This window comes from Equus caballus, chromosome 2, assembly GCF_041296265.1.
Source record: "Equus caballus isolate H_3958 breed thoroughbred chromosome 2, TB-T2T, whole genome shotgun sequence".
Taxonomy (NCBI): domain Eukaryota; kingdom Metazoa; phylum Chordata; class Mammalia; order Perissodactyla; family Equidae; genus Equus; species Equus caballus.
In genome coordinates, this window is record NC_091685.1 from 122,629,637 (window position 1) to 122,653,391 (window position 23,755).

A 23,755-nucleotide genomic window follows, 5' to 3' on the forward strand; every position below is an offset into this window, starting at 1 on the left:
CCAGTTTTCCATTCCAGCAGAGTGGGTGTTCCCGCTGACTCTCCTCAGCGCCCTCCACTCAGATTGTCTTTGATTTGCTTGGTCAGAACAATGCAGCGTAACACCAATTTCCTTGAGGTAGAACTGAAAAATTCGGGAACTCAGTCAAATATATTTTGATGGTAAAGAGCATACTCTCTCGGGAGTTTTGCTTCCAAGAATATTATTTAATTGTCAATTTCAGCTTATTAATTTTTAATTTTTTTAATTAATTTTGAACTGATGCAAGTCAAATCTAGCCTGACTCTGCTGTTACCTCAAACTGGAATCTGCAGCCGTTTCGGAGACTGGCTCTCTTCTCTCGCAGTTGAAACACCCGTGATAGCAACCAAAATTGGCATTTGCTTTTGCATTTAGGGTGAACCAGGGTTAAATGGTGTTAAAGGATTGAAGGGTGAACCAGGTCAAAAGGGTGACAGAGGACCCCTTGGTCTTCCAGTAAGTAAAGAAAACTTTCCATTTCAGTGCAAATCTCAGACTTTTCTTTCAAGTTAACAACTCTGGTTTACTCAGTGACTATCTTCCAGTCGAGATTTCTGTGATTGGAAAAAATACGATGTTAGAGCAGAGCTCAGCCCAGTTGTTTGTTCTCTGATGTTCGTTCTCGTGTCAGAGGAAGACCTGTAAGAAACAATGCCTTCAGCGTTGTGTCATTCAATTACATACATGCCAACCTTCCTCTTCTAAGGCTGACAATTTTTCTCCCATCACCCTCTTCTTTAGAAAAGTATTGTGCTGGTTATTTCATAATCTCTCCCAAAAATTTTTATAATTTAGTGCAGTTTAAAATCCTCCCTCAACATTTTTTTCTCCTTTGATACCAAAAACTGCAGCCCTCTGTTGGTGGCAGGTATGCAATTGGCCGTTGTTGATGGCTGAGGTCAGTGCTGTGGCTCTTTACATTAATCAATCATATCGTGGTCTAACTGTTGTACGTTGTTTGTTTTGGAGATACCCTCTTAGGAGGTTCTTGTGGCAAGAGTGGATAATATTAAAGAAGTGTTTTGCAGTTGTTTAGAGATTTTTATTTTTAATGAAAAGAGGATTTTCATCTTTTATGCACTTTATGTCAGTCTTCTTTCCACAACAATTACAAAGATTTTTTAAAATAATTATTGAATATGAGGTTTTAGTTTCAAGCTTTTAATATGCCATCAATTCAGTGAATGCAGATAAAAGTCAATAAAGAACATTATAGATTATATTGTTAAAATACGACATAAAATTGGTAGTGGAAAACGATTTATACACATATTTTACAGATAAAAAAAGTTGGTGACCACTTGCTTCATTTTTCCCATGTGTATTTAAGTACTAAAGTATTCCACTGAATAGCCAGTGCCTCACACAGATCAGGCACGTAGCAGATGCTCCACATGGATTCATCTATCGAGTGAGTGGCATAAGCCTCATATGGGAATATAGGTTAAATTATACCACTTAGATCAATGGACCACAGGCATAAACCCTCTATAACAACGTGAGTCATTAATTCACATTCCAGGTAAATATAATATTACATTATCAATGCAAAAATTTTACCGTCTCCCTAGTCATTTTTAAATATTATTATAATGGTGACTCTGAAGAAAGTAGCAAAAGGCAAAAGAAAGTTTGGATTTCTATTTTATTTAAACCCTCAATCTGATGTCTTTAAAGTTTCTCCTAATTTCAAATTTAGGGCTAGTGATCATTTTTAGGGAACATTTAGCCAAAAGCTCTACATATGCTAACATTAAGCAAACAAAAAGACAAAACACGTATTTTTAAAAATTTTAATCATTGCTAGCTAAAGATGTATTTTGCAGTTATAGTCTGACTCATAATAGGGTTATACAGAAGGAATTGTAAAATAAAAAACTAAAAGCACCCAAAATATATATGGTGTAGCATCACTGGTGAAGTTTGCAGCTGGAATAGATTTTTTCTTCCATTTTGTATTAACTATGTCTGAAGCATAAAATGGAGAAATAGTTCTGCAGCCCAGCCAAGAGAATTTATAGGGCTAGTGCGTTGTCTGTCTTTACTCCTTGATCTAATCAATATTTTTAAAGGACTATAAATCTGTATTTTTTGGAGATACAAAAGCCCTATCAGAGAATTAATTGTGCTTATTCTTGAGACAAGTTTTGAAAATGTCATCTTTTAATCATACGCTACACGTGGCCTCAAGTTCGAGGTAAAGGACAGGACGCATTGCCTGGGAAGCGCATTAGATTTTTAAAACATTTCCCATGCAGACTTGGATGCGGTGGTTATTTGAAGTGAATTGAGGAACAATTTCATGTGGGACAGGTAGTTTTCGTCTGGACTCATGACATTTTTCTGGCTTTTTCCTGTTCCTAGTAGTCCCTCTAGCGGTGACTGATGTGAACACAGTAAGAACAACCCAGGAAACAATGAGTATTTTTCATGTAAATCCACAGAGTCATCCTAGTGTGTTAAAATTCTGTATTTGTTATTCGCAAATGCTACTTTTTTTTTATTTTATTTTTTTCCTTTTTCTCCCCAAAGCCCCCCTCGCCCCGGGTACATAGTTGTATATTCTTCGTTGTGGGTCCTTCTAGTTGTGGCATGTGGGATGCTGCCTCAGTGTGGTTCAAAGAGCAGTGCCATGTCCACGCCCAGGAGTCAAACCAACGAAACACTGGGCCGCCTGCAGCGGAGCGTGCAAACTTAACCACTCGGCCACAGGGCCAGCCCCCGCAAATGCTGTTTTAACAAGCAAAACTAGAGCTGTTTTCTCCTCCTCTGAAATGTTAACCTTGATTGATTATTATAATGAGCCCTTCCTAGAGAGATTGGCCATTATTTTTTCTTCAGAATGTAAAGAAATGTAGTAGGAATAGTACAGTCTTTAGAAAAGGAATTTCATATGGAAATCAGCAGCCTGTCACTGTTACCAGGAAATACTTTAAAGCCCACTTTATAAACCTCATTAGCTTGATTTCTAAGTACGAATTTGTCAAATGGTAATACCGTTAAAATGCCATCATCCATGGGGTGTTTATTGTTGTGTGTTGTTTTTTTAACTAACAATTTGTAGCAATGTGATATTCCTCCCAGAACCCTGTGACTGCGTATTATGTTGTTTGAAGTGTTACATTTGTTCATCGGTTCCTCATACTAATCTCTGTTCTTGTCATTCGTGTTACACCCACCAACCCTGCTACCAACCAAATCCCACAGGGAGCATCTGGCTTAGACGGAAAGCCAGGATCCCGGGTGAGTCAGTCCCTCGTCTTGTTCCAACGTGTTTGGTGGCTATGAATTTTGTGTGTCAGGACAGATCCTCCTGCCATCAAATGAGGAGGGGTCCACAGGACTGGAGTGAAAGGAGAAGGTGGACAATGAGAGTGGCAGAGAAGGGAGAGTGGACAGAGCATGGCCGCAGCTCTGATTGGCGTGCAGCCTGAAGGGCAGAACATCTTTCTGCAGCCCGGGTTCTGGTCGGGATAACTTGCTGGGTGGGAGGAATGACCAATCTAATTGGCTTCATTGTCTTAGAATCCCAGACAAGTTTCTCCATACCCAGTGGACGTTTCCTGTAATTCCGTGAGAGAGACTCTCAAAGGGATTAAAATAATGTGAATTTATTGTGACTTGCTTTCCCTTTTATGTTTATGTCCATGTTAGAAATGTAACTTCTTCCTTGAACCTAACTTTCAAATCTCTATTCATGAAAATGAGTTGTCTGTCTTCTGTCATTTTGTCTCTTTGCTTTGGTTCTTAACAGCTCCATCTCTTAAATTTCAGCCACAGATACTCAGTATTTAGAAGTCTCCTGAAGAGTTTTGTGTTCAGACAGAAGAGAAAGATCAGTTAAGATGATAAGATTCACCAACATTAGAATGAGTTTAAAACCCTGAATTATTTCATATCACAAGTCTCCCATAGAATAAATAAGAGTAGTGGAACAGAAATAGGAATGTTATTTTAAAATTGTGCCAGAATAGTTCCTATGTTGGCAAATATTATAATAAATTCTTTGCAAATCTAAGCATAGTCTTCTTGGAAATGAGCAAGTATACTTGGCGTTCTTGCTACATTTTTAAGAATCAAAAAGAAATTCCAATCTCTTCAATTCTAAAAACCTGCTTCAGGCAGTCGTCATCTCCACTGGACCTGTGTTCCTATACTCATTCAGATATTACCTCGTCTGCCACAGAAATTCCTGAGCCGGGAGGCCAGAGGGCACTTCTGCCCTTAAATCATCCAGCCGCCTGGTTCGAGCCTTCTAAGCCCGGCGACTTCAGCCACTGTGGCAGGACCTATAGACGAATTCCTTCCCACTAGGCCCTGCTGCTCCCAACAGAGCCCAAGAAAGTTTGGTTTGAACAGTTAAACACCGTTCTCATTTATTTAATATTTTTTCACTTGTAGAACTGTCCAAGCCTCTTAAATAGCTGAAAGCAAGGCTTCAGAGCACTCAGGGCCAAGGAGAGTGGGGGTGGGGAAGGGACCTGAAGAAGAGGTGATGTGAAGGAAAGCAATTAGATGTTTCTTCTTCCGACTCTGGGGGCAGAGTGAAGATGTTCCATGGAGTCAGGGAGGAAATAGATAATTAAATATGAAATACAGCTTTCTGTGCGTGCCCTTCACTGAAATACGCAGTTATGTAATTCCTCCCTTTTGCAGGAGTTTCTTGAAAGCTACTGGCCTGAAAGAATCAAGCAGAAAACCCTTTGAAAGGAGATGCGCTGTCTGACTGACGTCCTAAGCCATCACTCACCCAGGGAAAGTCCAGGATAAACTATAACTGCTTTGCTTACAGCCCATGGAACATGTCTCATATTATCTTATCTTTATCTTTTTTTTGTAGGGTACAGATGGCCCTATGGGACCCCATGGCCCTGCGGGTCCCAAAGGAGAAAGAGTAAGTTGCTACTGAGGTTATTAACCCGTGACCTAAAGAAAACACAGTGTGTGACTTTTCCATTTTAGTTGAACTGAACTGTTCGTTTTCCAGAAGAAATAAAGGACCATCTAACGTTAAATGAAAATAGATACCATCCTAAGCCCTTTTCAGAGTTCTCAAACTGAGAGAAGAAAACAATAGAGTATTAAAATAGAATATGGCTTCCTTAATAAAAAACAATGCATACATTTACATCGCTAAAATACATAGCTCAGACCTCTTCTTCTTAACCCATAAGGAAGATATTTTCATTTGGCCTTCATCCAGAAAGTTGAAGTCAATAAGCCAAAAATTTCCAGGACTACATATTCTGGTTGATAATTTTTTGTATAAAGCTACCGTATTCATTCAGAGTAAGTTATAACTTTTTTTAAAGGAAATTACAAAACCTAAGTATTCTCCTCTGCACCGTTACACGTGCTCCTTTTTTTTTTTTTAAGGAAAAGAATAGCCTGTCTTTCTTCACCATAAGGAAATAATTTCAGTGCATTATAAAACAAAAACCTTTCACTAACCTCTCTATTGCTGGGCAGTGTTTCCACATCCTTGGGAAAAAAAAAAAAGACATTCAGAGTGGAGGACAAATATCTGACACAGAAAGATGAACGGCAGCGTCAGCAGCTGGTCATCTGTCTGGAACTTCTCTCCCTCTTTCTCTGTTTTTCTCCCACTTTTTCTTTTCCTCACCTTGGGAAACCTAGTTTTTGTGTGTGTATGAGTGGAATTGTGTCATCAATTTCCCCATCATCCAGGATGGGATGTAAAGAAAGTCCTAACAGTGAGGGTTTCCAAATGCTGGAAGGGTTCCTCATGCAAGTTTGTGGTCTTTTAAAACTACATAGAGTTTCCTCAGTCTGGGATAATTTGTTTTAAAATAGAGGGCCACATAGTGATTTCTTTGTTGTACATCCCAAAGAAATGTGCACCATTTCTACAGTGTACATAATTGCATGTTCTATAAAGTGAATTCATTCAGTAAATATTTACCACACATTACAATATACAAAACACGGCGTACTCCTAGTGTGAAACAGAAACACTCTCCTCCCATTTATGGAAAGTCTATTTTGCTAATTTGCTCCAGTGAATTGAATAGTACCATCATAATTGATTCGTCATACTAAACCTTTTATAAATACACTGTATATATTTACTCAATACTGTCAAGGATGCGGCTGTTTTCCCTGATCTAGAAGAGTTTACAATCTAATTACAGAGGAAAAACCTATCTGCAAGAAATAACCAGATGATGAGGCCAAAGTGAATACAAATAGGGCAGGCTGTACATACAATGATGAAGAACGCCAGCTTCATCCAAGACTGCTTCTAGAAAGAGATGAGGCCTAAAGGAATAAATAATCTGAATCTGCAATTGTCTTATTTCTAAGATCAAACCAACAATGTATGAAGATCATCTTAATTAAAAATATTTAAAAGCTGAGACCTTCACACTGCTGATGCATACAAGCATTCTATCAAGAAACCCAGTACGTGTACTAAAAATGGGGCGGCCAATCTCAAGTAGTCTTTTGGCAGAATGCCCTGGGGCTCAAGAGGGCTTACCGTTTGGTAAATCAGCTGCTACTTCCGATAGCTCCACACTGTCACAAGAGTATCAGTTCCCAGCACTGGGGCAGAATTACCCAGGAGAGCAAATGAAATCGCGAAGCATTTTTGAAGGCATAGTTGAAGTCAACTGGTGTGCAGTGTGAAGTGTTACACTTGTATTTACTCAGCACGTTAACCATCTTAACTGGATCGTATGTCAGCACTCTCCAAGTGCCCCGCACCCAAAGAGCTAAACTGGAGTGCGATTCTCAATGTTAATTGATGGAGGTGCCATCTGGACTCTCTTGAAAAGTTTCACATTTTGAAGAGGGAGGAATCAGGCAAGAGGGCCTTCTAGAATAATTTCTCAGTGTAGACACGCAAATTGAAGAGCCCGAATGAAATTAGACCAGCCTAAAAGAAACCAGGCATTTGACAGACAATGTGCTTCAGAAGTTGTCCAATCCATGATGGACAGCATTAGCGTTCTGTTCTTCCCGCACCTGCCCGTCCCTGCCTTCAGTGGAGCTCTTCATCTGGCCTGGTAACTGCTTAGGCACTCTGTCGAGGCGGTTACATTTGAGAGCTTCAAGAGTTCTTTTGGAACTACTTAATCCAGGGAAAGAAGTTGCACATTCACATCCCTGTGCTAATATTTCATTCCTAAAAGCTTTCAAGCTGGGACCATTAGGATGCTTTTGGCTTTAGGTGACAGAACCCCAACTCGAAATGGCTTAGACAATAAAGAACCTTCTTGTTTTGCATAACAAAATGTTCAAAGGAAGACTCTAGGCTTTGCTTCTGTGCCCTTTCCACGTGCTGGCTTTGTCTTCTGACCACAGGCAAGCTGGTGACAGCGGTTCCAAACCTCCCTCCAGGGAGGCCGCCAAACACACGTGGAGATCATCCCGCGCTTCACCGTGAGGCAGCTTCCCCAGGGCTTCCCAGCGGGCAGTGCGAGGGCCGGAACCGGCCACGTGTCCCTCCTGAAGCAGCCGCTGACGAGCGACGTGGAATTGTCATCGTTAGCTTCAAGTCATCATGTGGAGCGGGCAGTTCTATCACAGGAGTTCACAGACAAAGCTTTCAGTGACAGCTTGATTCAAATAAGCCGTGAAATAGTCATTTTGAAAGCAAAATAAAGCTGAACTATCCAATTGGAGGCGGGAGCAGGAAGTAGGTATATCAAACTAGTGTGCGGAGATTTTTCCAACTAAATCTACTCTAATCTGTTGAGTTTTTTCAAACTAGACCTACTCCAAGTTACATGAACCCTCCTTTTAAACCCCCACCTCCTACTACACACACACACACCCCCCCACACCCACCATCATCACCATTTTAAAACTCCTAAGTAACACTGCCGAATCAAACTGAAAGAAATTTATTTTGAGTTAGTAGTCTTTGAGTTGCTAAGTCTTTAATTCAAAACAAGTCTTCTAATTGTATAATAATACTGATAACTACTATTCATGGGACATATTTCTCGGCAACATTTCATATTTTATCATCACATTTAATCTTCAGAAAAATTCTTCCAGAATATGTATTATTTTTGTTATTTTAGAGCCAATGAAACTCAGGCATAGAAAAGTTAAGAAAGTTGCCCAAGGCCACACAGCCCGTAAGTGCCAGAACTGGAGAACTGGAATTCAGATTGAAATCGGTTTCATTTCAAAGCCTGGCCACTTTACTGAGTGCAATTGCTGCTCTTTCAGTAATGAACATAAACTAATAATGAGTAAAAGTTGAACAAGCTTTGTCCTAAGAAATCTTTCTGTCCTGTGTGTGCCCCTGGGTGACAGTGCTACCTAGCTGCACCACGCCTAAGTGCAAGGTGAAGAAGAAAGCCGCCAGTGACTGGAAGTCTGCTCACGTGGGAACCTGGAGCACAGGGAAACACAGTGCAACCCTGGACTGCAGGCACACTTATCAGCTGACCCTGGCATTTCACCCATGAAAAACATTTGTTAACCTTTAAACTGCCTCAGGCGTGGGTGTCATAAAAGAAGCGACATTGTCTGTTTGGCCACTTATGTAAACATCACTGTGACTTCTGAAGCTTCAGGCTAAATTCTGACGAACCTTTAATTTTGGAGATGGCAGCAGGAGAAAACTCTACTTGAAAAGCAGGACGTCTCTTTCTTTATGGACACAATTATTTCATATTCATGGACCACCTCCAATTGCACTTGTTCTTTATAAGCATTCGAGATGGTCGTTTAAGCCAGCACAAGCTATTCTATTTAAAGGTATTATATACCTACCTTACCAGGCATTTAGTAGAAGGCATAAGTTTTTAAATCCCCTTTTTCAGAAAGAAAGCAAAGCACATCCATGAGTGTATTGATTTGTTAATTCAACAAATATTTACTGATGTGCCAGACACTGTCATAAGCCATGGGGGTGCAGTGGGGGACAAAGCCAGAGGCCCTGGCACCCTAATGGTGACATCCGAGAGAGGGCTCAGCAGATTATACCCAGGTCAGAGTACACCTGTGTCTCCCACCGTGAATGCTGTGACGTAATGACAGCTCATGAAGGGCGGGGTGGCCAAGGTGAGACATTTGATAGGATAAAAAGGCATTTTATTCGTACATTTTTTAAAAAGTAGTAACTTAAGACAGTGACAAATGAATGTTTCACACTAATGCCAAAGAAACCCAAGGACAGCCTCCCAGAGATGGTCCATCTTCTGCGCACGTGGGCGGCGGCAGCCTTACCTGCTGACGGTATTCAAAGATGATTTGGTCAAACATGCTGATGTGTGTGTTAGTGCCCCGGGAGCGCCTGAATCTTTGAAACTTTGATGGAGTGGTTCTTCAAACAGAGGCTGTACACACAGGCCACTAGAGAAAGTGTGTAAATATAGGTGTTTGTGTGTCATTGAACTTTCCACCTTTCCTTTTAGGGTGAAAAAGGAGCTATGGGAGAGGCTGGACCCAGAGGGCCCTACGGTCTGCCTGTGAGTTCTCTGTCTCGGGCGCGGTCCCCTTCTGCATGCATAGATGACCTGGTACTGGCATGGTTAACCCATCCCTTGAGGGGCACACTAATCACACTAGAGGAACAAAGATCAACCCACTGATTCCCCGCAACGCTAGTGTTACGTGTGCTTCAGAGGCAGGGCATGCTCACGTCCTCTGCCACCTACATACGGACACACACCCGTGCCCTTCACGAGGTTGAGAGGATCCGAGACTGTCCAGAAGGCAAAAAGTACTACCCTAAAGGCGATTCCACCTGTCAGATGATGCCTTCCTCTGCCATCTGACTGGACGCCTATAACTCTCACTTCGTTGGAAGGTCGCTGTCCCAAAAGTGGGTGTGAAAGCTTTATCCAAAACCACTTTCTTCAGGCTTTATCTATTTGAGTAGGTTAATGCTGAAACCACTCTTGCTAATAGAATTTATTTCTCAAGTTGATGTTTACAATGACTTTGATGTCCGACCTCTCTAAGTTACTGTGGTGACAAACGATCTTCAGAACATAGAATGTTTATCGTCTTTGTCTTCTGAAAATTCTCGGTTACTTCAAATTGAGGCCCAGGTTTACTTCAGAACATTAGCTTTGGGGTAATTGCAGGTGCTTCAATGGGGCGGGGTAGGACAGCAGCAGAAGCATATACGGTGTGAAGGTTTTCAACCCTCATGTACCTTCTACACACCTGTACCTTCCAGCCCATAGAAACTGCAATAATAACCCTAAACCATGATGACGTCAGTGCTGCAAGGCATGCTGATTTTGAAATAGGTTTCAAAATCAAATTGATGGAATCAAAGTCACTTTGGGTGGATCCGTCCTGTGACACAGTAGGGTCATTGCCCTCATAACCTGCACCATGATGGGCGAATTATCATCCTTGCATAACAACAGTCTTATGACTCTTTTTATGTTTGGGGTCGTTCATTGACAAAGCTTACCTAAACACGGTTTTTGAGTGGTGACCTTCACGCCCTCGATATTCATAGACTAGGTACACAGCTAGCCAAATTAAAACCATATTTAACCATAACAGTTTTCACATTCTCTGCTTATTTATGAGCTAACTACTAAGTTATCAAATTAACATGGATTTGCATACTCTATTAGTGCTGGTGTGTTTCTAAGTCAACTAAACAGTATTTTTGCTTTCAACTTATCCCTGGATTGATAACGTGGATACCAAGCATTAAACTTCAGCAAAATAACAGGCTATTTAACCGAAAATGTAATAAAAACTTTTCATGACCTGAACTGCAGCACTAATAGTCACTTCGGTTGATTCAGTGAGAGAAGTCGGTGTCACTAATCAGTAGAGAATCCTTTGGACGTCTCTGAAGTAGTTGCTCTAATACTGGTGTTGCATGTCCAGGGAGCCTTAAATAAAACAGTAACCGATTCATGAAACTTAGGAACACTAATGTAGCTACTGTGGTTCTTTGGCAGGGGAAAGATGGAGAGCCTGGTCTCGATGTAAGTAGTATGGACAATAAACATCTTCCTATTACAGTGGATGCTGATGGTCTCCATCATCAACAACAGCATTCTTTTTCTGTGCACATAGTTATGCATACAGCATACATTGCTGTGCATGTAGACAGCAAGAGAAAATACTAGTGTTTGCATGAGATAAATAGAAAAAACCGCAATTGTCTGCTATAAAATTTATAACTGACAGTTGTAGTGGCACTTCAAAAATACTTTCCCAAATTAAGGACAATCTTAACATCTGCAGTTGAACCACTTATGTTAAAATATGCATAAAATGGAAATATATTTCACATGCTGCCCTTAGGGAGTGGTATATTATGTCTGTTCTCAAAGCTGTTATGCAATACTTTTTCTTTTAGCATAAAGTCCCTGTATCTTGTAGTAACATAATTCTTTAAAAATAAAGAATGTCAGAAGTCAGTGCCTCTTGAATAATCACTGCTCATCCTGTACTATGTGAAGAATAACAATGCAGAAGTAATAGTGGTCACTGTTTATTGAGCACCTGTTGTGCACAGGCACCATTCTTGTACTTTATGTACGTCATCACAGTCAACACTCACGCTAACAGTCGTGTGGTAGATGTCATTAACCCCATTTTATACTCAAGGCACTAAAAGGCTGAGAGTAAGTGTTTTGCCCAAAGCCACACAAATCGGTGAACTTGCCAGGATTCAAACTGGGATTCTGAAATTCTCTCCACTATACATTTCTAAGGAGAAAAAGCAAGAAACCTGTAGTATGTAGACAACTGAGATGTTAGAAAACGATATTTCTAAGTGCTAATTTACCTAAGTTTTGAAATTGTTGGGCCTGCCATCTTTGTTTATATTTGTGTTCGGAAACATGAAACCTGAAATTTCTTTTCCAATACAGTTTTGCCACAGTTACATCAGTGGATCTTTTTGGTTTGCTTTTATCCTTTAGGGCTTCCCTGGTCCACGAGGCGAGAAGGGTGATTTAGGAGAAAAGGGAGAAAAGGTGACCTGTCTGTCTTGCCTGTCTTGGTTGATTTTCTCATGCTGTCTGCTTTGCTGTCAGCCTGTGCGATTCTTTCACACGCGTAGTCTTTCTCCATCCTGTGCTCCAAAAACACTCTGATGCCTGATCTGAGGAGTCAGGTCTTCACAGAGGGAGGGAGAAGCCTACACTGCTGCACGTAGGGCACTGTCCTGCATAGAAGAAAACAGTTACACTCCCCACATAGCCAGGCTACACTCTTTCGACGACTCAACACCAATTTGTTGAAAGACGTAATGTCCAGGGACTGTTGAAAATGAAAAAAAAAAAAAGCCGTTTATTACATTAAGGTAAAATTAAGCAGCACCACCCCGCCCTGGTCTCCGGCAGAGCTCCCTGATCCTGTGCAGCCAGCCTGTTGTTTATCTTCAGAGCATGCTCAGTAGACTTACAGAAGAGATGTCCTGTATCTCGTTTTTTTTATTGTAAAATGGAGGAGAAGCAGTGTGACTGATAGACCCCAGGGAGTCCATCACACAGGGACCAGAACTTGCCGCCTTCAGATGGTGTGGATATTTTTAAATGAAGATACTGGTGTATTTTATGCAGTTGGTGTTTGCATTCTATCTCAGGACCATCAGCTGCAGGGCATGTGGGAACCAATATCAGACAAAATGGTTTTATGTCTAAAAGCAAAATTTGGACTATGGATTTTTAAAATCATTTTTTCCTTTCTTCTCCCCTTTGCTTGGGTCTTTGAAGGTAATTTTTTACTCTGGACACAGCAAAAGTGGCAAGAAAATCTCAGCACCTCAACAGAACAGTGAGAACCTGAGAGTGGCTGCAATGACACTTTCCCAGTGCAGATTTAAGCCGCTTCTATTTCTCAGGTTAATTCTTGTCCTGCTCTATACTTCACAACTGTTTCAAAACCCTATAAATTCTCTTGAACAGCAAAGTTCATAGCTGTTAAAAAGCAAGGCCAAATGAGAGTTGTCAGAGAAAGGGTGTATTCAGCCTGCTGTGTATTCCTCAGACCTCAAGCATCATTTAGCCGCCCACTGGTAAGGGAGCTCCTGTGAGCGGTTATGTGACAGCTCTAGCATCAGCATCGTCCATGTCATCACACTTAACTGAGCGCTGATTATGTGTTTTCCCTAAAGCTTTACATAAGTCTTTTAATCCTCATAACACCCCCCTGAGGTTGGTGCCATTCTTGGCCCCGTTTCACAGACAGGGAAACTGAGGCATGAAAGTTCTTTTATTCTGAGTTATAAATTCTAACTATAAAATACACGTTTGAGATAAATTCTACATGCAAGCTTTTAGCCCAAGGTGTGTGTGCTCTAAAGATTATAGGCATTTATTTTATATTTACCTAATGGCTTGTCTGAGTCCAAATCTCATTCACTCAAAAGTATGTCACCATTATGAGGATATTCGTTTTAATAATCTTTTAAACAAAGAGATTACTAGTATTATAACATAAAAATGTAAAGCTACAAATTTAATCCTCAGAATAATGTTAACCACCCATACCTACCAAAATATTGCTAAATTTAAGATTCCATGATTAGAAGTTTTATATTAGGAAAATTAGATCTAAATGTGAACACTTATGTATATCATTCTTTGACATGAGAGAGAAAAATTATCAAGAGCCCCCATGTGCTCCTACCCACAAGGATAGATGGTTTCGTGGGAATCACTAACTGTTAGAAAACTATGTTGATTAATAGTAACACTGATATGTTATTCTTTGTACAATAGTGTCTGTTTTCCATAAAGCTTGAGGTTCACTAAAATATTGCTGAAAAATGATCCCCGTGGCCTGATACAGTCAATGTCCATATGACAACACTTTTCTATTGCGTGATTAATCTGAGTTGATTTACCAATCAAATAAGGAATTGAATTCTAAGTTAATAATACCCAGCCCACCTGGTGTCAGTCACACCCATGTGAAGAACAGTCTACTGCCTTCTGGAGGAAAGAGCTCACCCAAACAAGTTGAAATCAGTTTGCTGTCATGGCACTGAAGGTATTTGCCGGGAGAGGCTGTTGATTCATCTTGCAGGAGTGAGCAATTGACTTCTGACTGCTCCTCCCATCTTTCTTCCCATCACACCTGCTCCCTTTTCACCCTGGCTTCTCAGATCATGATCAACTAAACCACACAGAATTTCTCTCTTCCCCCAATATTAAAGAAACCCAAGTGTTTTTGATTCTGAGCCTTCTGATGCAATCTTTTTGGCACACAGGAGATAAACGGGGAGCTTTCACTCACGCAGTCAGAACGAATGCATTAGTGTGAATGTTTCTCTCGTATATTTCTGTTACGTGTATGTCTTTTCACCTTTGAATATTTGTGTTGTCTTAGTTCTGAAATTTTTTGTTTTTATCGTAACTGCCATCCTGATTGCAGAATGAATATACTAATTTAAATATGTATTGTATAGTATTTTGTATTCTGTCCTGGCACCAACTTTTTGTCTATAAATATGCAGAGACTGACGTTAATGTGAAACAGCTGAGGTGCATTCCTTCCTTCTCCTCCTTTTGCCTCCTTTCCTTAATTCCTCCATCCCTATGATCCGTGCAGATTTCCACAACCTTTACCTTGATTCCTAAATACTAATTTCCATGGCTACATTCCCACTGTGTAATTATCCTGCCTACCTCATTTTTAGTATTAGCTCAACTGAGTCCAAACTGCTTTTCCTCTCTTGAGCAGAATTTCTTTTTTTTTGGCTTTTGTTACATTGTGAGTAAGCTGGAAACCCATTTACCATTGTGAACACCTGGCATGAGATCAGTAAAAGTGAATTAAAGATGATCCCTGGGTTTATACATGTCTGTTTCTCCAATTGGCAATGCTGAGAAGTGTTAGCACTTCTTAAATTTATTTACCTGACTTAATAAGGAAAGTATTTGCTTTTAGTTTCCTAAAAAACAATTTTAAAAGAAATAGAGGTGTATTTTTAATACTTTGAATATTTTTTAATGAGAGCTACAAAAAAACAATGTCATAAAATTGGATTTATTTCAAAAAGATAGAAGCTGTTCATATTCTTTCCTTTTCCTCTGGCTCAATGTAGCTTTCATCTGTTATAGGATTAGAAAAAAAGCAAGTAGACAGGTATTGAAAATTGGGTGAGGTATCCGTTATTCCTCTGAACTTCACCGCCTGTGGGCTGGCTTCCATACACTTGGTACCGTTATCCGCACCAGATCCGTGGCAGAAACACCTCATTCACAAGGACTACGAGCCTGGGGTCCAAGTCAGCCTTGACTCTCCTTTCTGATGTGTCGGCCTTTTAGCTCTCTGTCTTTCATCTTGAGTATCTTAAATAAAATCCCACATATTACTGCCCAGAATCCATTGTCACTCTGGAAGTATGTGATTTTTTTTATAATATCATGCCTTACCTAAACCAGAAAACAGTGGTAAATGCCCTTCCAGACTTTTGTTGCCTAAACCATCTTTTTGAATCACCATTATTTCCCCCTCCAATAAAACCTGTGTTTCATTTAAACCCTTGCATCCACAGGGGGAAAAGGGAAAGAAAGGCAAAAAGGGGCCTAAAGGGGAGAAAGGAGAGCAGGGGGCCCCTGGACTAGATGCGCCTTGCCCGTTGGTACGTCTGCGTTGGAGCCTGGCTCCTGACGTCACGTGTGAAGGGATGAGCTGGGAGAGGAGCAAGCTGGAGGGACCCCACAGCAGGGCTTCTGACCGGGGCCATTTAACTTACACTTCAAGATGCCAGAAACATCTCTCTCAGGTTGTCCGGCTATGTCACACCTTGTCTGGCCACCGCTCTGCCTGTTCTTAAGACTCAAGTGTTGACGCCCACCTAGAATGTGAGTGGAGCAGCCGGAGAGGAAGCTGCACTGTTCCATAGGGCTCGAAAGAGCGGGTTGCCGTTGCAGACAAGCCCTAGTTATGGGATACGTCCGTTCTGTTTTATTTTGTCCAACTTCACTGCGTGTTACTTTTCCCTCCAGAGTTGCGCCTCCCCCAGCCTTCTGTTACTGTGGTTATTTCTTTAGCAGTATTTGTGGATAAGTGATTTCTTGTATTAGTAACTTTATGAGTTAATCTTTACAAACAGGGATTCCGTGGCGTTAAGGGGGAAAAAGGGGAGCCAGGCCAGCCTGGCCTGGATGGGCTGGATGCCCCTTGCCAATTGGTACAGTATTTCTCTTTCCTACCACCCTGCATGCAGTTCCTTTGTTTATTACGTCTTCATCTCGATCAGTGTAAAGTGCTGCTTCTGGAGCGGGCTTTACATGACGAACACATGACATGCATGTGCATGGATGCTCCTTCAGCGCCCTGCAGTGAAGAGAGCAAGCACGCATTTCTGCCACTGCCTGCCAACTAATCTCCTGACACTGTTCTCACCACCGTCACGACCACCACGTCTGCGTTCTGGGGAATATTCACTTAATCAATATTTAAAGATTACGTTAAAATCACATAAATATCTCCCATGTAAAGGCACAGCTAGGCCATTACTTTGGATTTTACTCCTAAGTTAAACTTTTTAAAAATTTTTCTCTAAAAGATATAAAGGCGTTTTGCCTCTTCTGCTGAATTTCTGTCAGGCTGTAAATAAAGCCAAACCTAGAGAGTCAAGCCTCTGTGGTCAAGAGTTAACAATTCAAAGGAATGCTGTTAAGAGACCCGTAGAGAAGCAAGCCAAACTTCCCTGAGCTTCTAAAGATGATGAGTCTGCAGCCCAAACCCTCTTCTGTATCACGTAACCCTCTCAATTTAATGGTCTCTCCTTTTGAAACTCACTCTCCTAAAGTAGACAGAACCCCTGTCTCCATTGGCATGAACTCAAAATCCTCCTTATACTAAAATCTAAAATTCTATTGGGTGTTCCTTCTCCTTGTACCAATCTGGCATTACCGAATTTCTTCCCAAATATATTATGAAGCTATTTCAAAGTGTTTTCTTTTTTACATTTAAAAAGAAAGTATATTCATATTTTCATTTCATATAAAGGAAATTTCATATTTCATATGTCTTTCACATAACGGAAAACTTTCTATGGCTGTGTTGATGGTTATACTTGGTCTGCATGTTATATTATTCTTCAGTGCTAAGCATGATTCTTTAAAGATGAATTTATGTTTCTCGAGTCTTTTAAGAGATTATATTTATAGAAAAATTTATTCAGTCAATAATTACAATTAGAAAATCTCAATATGAAGTGCCCAGTGTTTTATTTTGTTTGCCTGGTATTGATAATAAGTAATATTTTACAATCGTTTTGTTGAGGGGGAGCATAAGCATGCCTCGTAATATAGCGACTCTTCCTGCTTCATTCGTACCATTTGTATCTGAAGAGAGCTCACTGTAAATGAAAATAAATTTTGCAAGATTTAGGAATCTCTTGGTTATTCATAATTTGTTAACTGGCTTCTGAAGAATTTTAATAGAAAAATTGATGAATGCTATGGATAACATTTTACTGTAAAGATGTAAAGAGGCCTGCCTATCTTTTAATTCAATTAATTGAATATGTTCTACCAAATCTGCTTTCAGTATAGAAAGAGGAAAGATACTGGCATGTGAAGAGCTATAAACTTCAGATAGAAATGGCTCATCATTGATTATTTAGCATTATCGTGCCTTCAACCACAGGCCACAGTGACCAGGAAGAGATGTTGTTTCAGTTTGTTTAGTAAAGATAATTGTGGAATGTGTTTTAATGAAATTAAGAGGACCAGTACAGATTTACTATCTAAAGGTGGAACTGAGTAGACCACAATGCTTTGTAAATTACTATTTCAAAGTTAGGCATAATTTTTTTCTATACTTTATGTATTTTCAAAAGGTGTGCTCACTCTGGAAAACATTTAAATTTTCTTCATTTTAACTAATGTTGGGCATTCTATTGGGAGTTGATAATTAGAAAAAGATGCCTAGTGGGTAGAAGTCCATTTGTTAGGCCTCTGAGCATGTGAATTATGAAGTATGATCACTGTCGTGGAGCCTAAGGAATTCTTATTCTCCTCTTTGAACCAGGGGCCAGATGGGTTACCCATGCCTGGCTGTTGGCAAAAGGTAGGCTTTATAGAGTTCTTTCTAAAAGAAGCGCTCTCCCTTTCTCCTCACCTGGCCTGGCCTTTTCCATTTACAACAGACCTTTTGAATTTGACATTCCTGAAAATTGTTTGGGTATTAAAAAGCAAAAGATTTCATCTCCAGAATATCTTTCGATTAATGTGTTTACTGCTGATTTCTTCCTAAACTGATGAGTGAAAACAGTTCGTAGCAAACACTGTCATTTGGAACCTCCCTACCTAATCCTGTCTGGAATGGAAAGGGTCAGCGCATCTTAGTAATGGTTTGCTTGTCTCTCAATAAACTCCCTGTCCCCCTACTCTTTAAAACTATTCTTCCTTGTGATTCTTTTTCTAGTGATAGTCAATTACTTAGGCAAACATGCAAATACATGGTAGAACCCTGTCAATAGTAATCACAAAGCTGAGAAAGCAGAAAATGTAAGCATGACTTTTTTTCTTCAATGATGTCTTGATTTATTTGGGAGAATCTTGTTATATTTAAGTTGGCGTCCTTTATGATGTCACTTTCTTGTAGCCTCTGCATGTGGCTGCCCATAGTCCCTGTGTCTGTATTCAGTAGGGAGAGCACTCATCCTTCCCGGAGAACCTGTGAACGAAGGCTGTGTGATGATCCCTTTCGTATACGGAATATGATTTGTTTAATCTCATAATAACCCTCTGGGGTATTGCTATCCTCAATGGTGCCGATGAGGAAACTGAAATTCAGAGAGGTTAAGGAACTCCCAAGGGCACAGGGCAAGTGTATCACAGAACTAGGAGAAACAGATGAGGAAGAACAACGGCAGAACTTGAAGCAGAGAAGAGATCTGTATGTGCTGTGCTGCCGAAGAGAAGACCTATCCGTCACACCAGAGTTGTGCGAACCTGCTTATAAAGGACTGTGCATGTGGTCTCTGCTACTGAAGGATAAAGGAAATGTTCTCATGTAAAAATGAGCTAGGGGGAGTATACATGCTGCTTTCATCATTTTGATTTTTTTTCTCTAACACCTCGTGGCTGATCCAGTCACTTTTATCAGGCACGCTTCATTGGCAAAACTACGTAGGCGCAGAAAGATGAGGAGAAACTGGACTCCCTTAGCTGCATCTGGTCTCACCAACTCCTTTGGCAAGGAGATCCTTGCTCTCTTACTTAACTACTTTCCCACCACTTGGCTGGGGAAAGAAAAGCCTTCCCTCTCAGTAGCGTCATTTATTTACAGCTTCCCATACTCCACTTTCAGCCTGTCAGCTAATTAGCTCCATCACATGTGAGGTCAAGCGGTTCTCAGGAAGAGGAGCCTAGCATCATATTCTCCTTCACCTGAGAAAACTATCCTTTCACCAGCATAACCCCTCTTCTCAGGATTTTTAATACTATCCTGAGCTGGAATTACCGTCTACGCTGTAACCCTTGGCCTGTGATCTAATACTATAATGACTTTTTAATACAGTCGTTGGCACACTCTCATAGAGGGAGATGGGAACAGCTTACTTTAGCCAACCTCTGACACTCTCAGAACCTGGGTTCACACCATTTTTGTCCTCTTCTTTTTGTGAGTTCATAGTAATAACAGCAACAAGCAAAGGAGTCATCATCTTTTTGGTTCCTGAAATGGCTGAACCTAGTAGTAATGTGAATAGCATCAGAAGATCAGAAATTTCCTTTAAAAAGCACATATTTTTCCACAGAATATATACTATGTTCTATGGAAGATTAAAGATCTCTTAAATCTAGCATCTTATTATACAAAGAATAGTAATTCAGTGATAAAACTTCAGTGTTGCTCACCACACTGCCCAACACACACGAATGCACATCGTTGTGATCAACCTCCCCCAACCACCCCCCAAAAAGAAGAAACAATCAATTAGAAAAATGAATGTTCTGAAATCTCTTATGTGGTCAATTTAGCTGCCTCAAATACGCTGTTAGTCAAATCAAATTATTTTTAAGATGATATTTTAAAAAGAAGGCCAGCAGATTACTTTGAGTTAATCCTGTTTCATGTGTACCTTCGAAATATCGTTTGGTGCGTTAGCCTCTGGGCACAGTGGTGAATGTTTGACTGAAAATTCAGGTTGTGGCCACAGTGTAAATTACTGTGATTAATGAACGAGGTCTCTTGGTCATGCTTCTCTCACTAAGCATTTTTTTCACGCAAAACTATTTGATCTTTGTTTAAATCACTTCTCTTTCTAGATATAGTTCAGTTTTCTAAATTTTGAAGAAAAATGATGTACCAGTTCACAGTGTAATTCATACAGTGAGGAAATGGCAGAAGGTATAGTTAAGAAAAAATGAGCTATTAAAGTTATCATCCATCCTTATCCAGAGATTAAAAACTATTAATAGGGAAAGTACACAAAGCCTTCAGATTTTTTAATGTTTCACTAAACTTTATTTTTCCAGATAGGGCTGACAGGTTTGCAGCAGGACTTCCTAAAGTAAGGTGACAGATTTTTAAAATCTAAAAAAGAAAACTCTTTAAAATTCTGTAGATTATTTACAAAACATTGGTAATCAAAAGACTCATCTGTTTGAAATCTGAGATAAGGGAGAGTGTGGAGAAAGGAGTATTTCCTTCCAGCGCGTTCTCTGCCTTGACACGACTTGCGTAAACGATGAGCAATCTTCTCTAAAGACGGCAAAGGACCTGGCCTCTTAAGCTCAGCTAATAAAGCGTCTATTTTTCTTGGAGAGAGAAAAGCAAATATTTTTATTTAATGAACTGGACATTCTTTTCTCATTGGCTTTTTTTTTTTTTTGGAGTAAAAGTATCTCCAAGATCTCTAAGTTTGTCCCTCAAAGACCATTGTCCCTCAGTTCTGTCAGACTTCAGTTCTGGGAAAATCTTAATAATTATAGCTGCTCAAAACAAGGAGCCAGAGACTTACGGTGCCTTAGATGGCAATGGAACCTGAAATACAGCTGGAAGACCTGATGGCAGGCAGGTTTACCTGCATACTATCCACAGCAGGGCAGGGCTGCCCACAGGAAAGAGGAAGCGAGAACCGAAGGAGAGTGGAGCACTATAGCCAGGAGTCAGATGCCAACAGTTCCACTGAGGTCAGAATCCTCAGCCTTTTCCACCACGTGTTTTAATGGTTGGAGAAGATTTTGTCAGTTATAAACAGGACATGTATTTTCATTATGGCACAGATGTGATAAAATCCTAATTTTCTGCTTTCCCAGAATAGTTAGTGAGACAAACACCACAAACTTCTCAGTAGCAAAAGAAAAATGTGGTTTGAAACTGTGGTGGAAATTTTGATGATGCCCTGGAGTTGTAGAAAATGTATAGGACACATATCAATTGGCTCATTGATAAAACAAACATAACAAAACTCTGTTTGGGGTTCTACCAGTTTTCTTAAAATAAATGTTAATTTGGAATTTTTATCGTAGACCATTAATTCTATATATTTGTCTTTTTTGTTGTTTGTTTTTCTACAGTGATGAATCTAACTTTCCGAGCATGAAGTTGTGTATATAACGGTCCACTTTTTATATTTATAGTTGAAAACTGAATTGCAGATTTTACAAGTCTGAGATATGTTTACATATAGCTGCTTCCTGTTGGCAGTAGAACATATGTCCATCTCTTCTTCACTTACATCTGAAATTGGGCAATATGTGAAACCAGTGAGAAGCCTGCAAAAAGTATAGATCAGTGTCTCTATATCTTATGTGAGATGTGTATTGATAAGGACATATCAGCAATAGAGAATGATTGTTCTTGCTATTTTCTTACTTTGGGCTTGTTAATTGCATGGACAAAAAGTGCCATGAAGTAGTTTACATGAAATTGTGACCAAATATGGACTCAAAACTATGAAAATGTACTTACAATACTGACCGATTTTAGAGTCTATCATCACATCCCTCCTCTCCTTCACTGTTAGCATTGATGCCCACACCACCCACTGAAACTGACTAAAAAGCATGACTGTGTGCCACACCCACTCCTTGTTGTGCACCTTCAGATGCTAGCATGCCCTTGATGAGTCCTGTGATCACATCTGAGCTCTTATTTCTTTTGTCATCTCAAGGGGGTTACACCATGGCTGATTGCCAAAAAGAGATAAGGTGGCGGAGAGCACACACTCAAACAGTCTTGTATTTTGAGGGAGTTGCAGTCCCCGACTGCAGATCTACAGCTTCCGGTGTTGTGGCTCACGGGGCCACCTTGGTTGAAATATCAAGGGGTTCAGCTGGTTGCCACGGCCAGTTTTCCTTGGGCTGCCCTTGGCAGTGAAGACAAGGGAAGAGGACCAGGTCAGCATCCTGCGCTGTATCTCCTGTGACCAAGTAAGAAGGAGGATTATGACTGCAGGCACCCAGAAGGGCAGACTTTTTTTTTTTTTTAATAAACTGAATTCCAGCAATGTTAATATGGGTGCTTTTGGAAAATGACGGAGGCATATAGCACTGCTTTGGGGTAGGGGGTTCCTGGAATGGCGGCCCCTGTTGCTGAGGACGAAGAGTATGTACATCCCACCAAAGCTCAGGTTGCTGAAGAAATAACAAGTCCCAAGAAGGGCTCAGCTGAAATAATGTCTCCTGAAAATGGATGAGAACAACTCCTACAATCTCTTCCGGAGCTGATGTGAGACCATCCCTGCCTTCCAAGATCCAACCCATTTCAGACATTTTTTACAATGTTCTAGAAACAGAAAGATGTTTTCCATTCTTTTGAGTGCTTTTCCTTTTTAGTCCCAGGAATGTTAAGAAAAGATTTATTTCAGTTTTCATCACATTTGTTTTGAACAAATTTTTTTGAAATCAAGTCTTCAAATCCTAATAACTTGGTCCCAACCGTCAAGATGACCTTTTACTAACTCCTGTTCTGAATGATTGAAGAGAATATAAACCAAACTCCACTTTCAGTTCAGTCATTGTAAAGCATCAAAGTTAAGCAATTTTTTCAGTACTTACTTTTTGACTTTTTTCGTATGATGACTATAACGCACATAGTGATGATCAGTTAAGATAAAAATCAAGATTTGGTTACATTTGATAGTGTTAATTCATTTCTATTTTTTGTAGTTCTATTTAGATCTAAGTTTTGTCTATATTTAGATTTCTTTATCTTTTTTTACATTTCTAAATGTTTGTCTTATGCACAGACCAAATCTGAGATCTCAGAAAGCTGTGAAATATAGTTGCCATAAAGAGAGTATTTTTTTCATCTACTTGCTCAAAAGTTACCTAACTGTATTAGACTGAGCATTTTGCACAGAAAAGAGTTGGTAGGATGTTTTCAAATGGCTTATTCGAAGTGGAAGGGTTGCATTAGGAGAAACATTATCAGTGAGGAGCAGTCACACTTTCCGCTCATGGGACAATATAATTTCCCTCCTGACTTAATGCCATTTTGTGGGAAATTTTCTAGTTTTATGCATAGGTTTTCACCACCAGAGGGGACATCAGCTCATCATTGGCTTGCAGCAACAATAGTTAAGATAGAAGACAAGAAGCCTAAGACCCTATGATCTCTTTCATGTTATATAACCGAATGTTCAATTATACAAAATGCCTTCTTATTTCCATTAAGTTTTCAAGATTGGAAAGATGTTCAAACCATTCGATCAATCTAATTAGTAACATTTCTAGTAACATTCCACATTCTGAAGTCAATTTAGCATTTTTAAAACAACAGAGGGCATTTTCTGACCATTTCTGTTGTGACATGGTTAGGAGAAGGTATTGTTTAGTGTCCGAAACAACTTGTC

General features: G+C 40.0%; 1 protein-coding gene and 1 long non-coding RNA gene across 2 annotated transcripts in view; one reads left to right on the top strand and one right to left on the bottom strand.

Annotated features, from left to right (window-relative positions):
* Positions 1 to 21,614, top strand: part of COL25A1 (collagen type XXV alpha 1 chain) — a 435,527-nt gene extending 413,913 nt beyond the window's left edge. Inside the window, exons 30-37 of the mRNA XM_070261593.1 lie at positions 397 to 477; positions 3,229 to 3,264; positions 4,862 to 4,915; positions 9,417 to 9,470; positions 11,907 to 11,960; positions 15,491 to 15,577; positions 17,980 to 18,018; positions 21,477 to 21,614. Of these exons, the coding sequence (XP_070117694.1) occupies positions 397 to 477; positions 3,229 to 3,264; positions 4,862 to 4,915; positions 9,417 to 9,470; positions 11,907 to 11,960; positions 15,491 to 15,577; positions 17,980 to 18,018; positions 21,477 to 21,479 (408 nt within the window). The 3' untranslated portion in view covers positions 21,480 to 21,614. The remainder of the gene's footprint in view (positions 1 to 396; positions 478 to 3,228; positions 3,265 to 4,861; positions 4,916 to 9,416; positions 9,471 to 11,906; positions 11,961 to 15,490; positions 15,578 to 17,979; positions 18,019 to 21,476) is intronic.
* The window catches only part of LOC138923303 (uncharacterized), a 35,907-nt gene continuing 20,060 nt past the window's right edge, over positions 7,909 to 23,755 (bottom strand). The window contains exon 3 of the long non-coding RNA XR_011436772.1: positions 7,909 to 12,246. This is a non-coding gene — a long non-coding RNA (uncharacterized lncRNA). The remainder of the gene's footprint in view (positions 12,247 to 23,755) is intronic.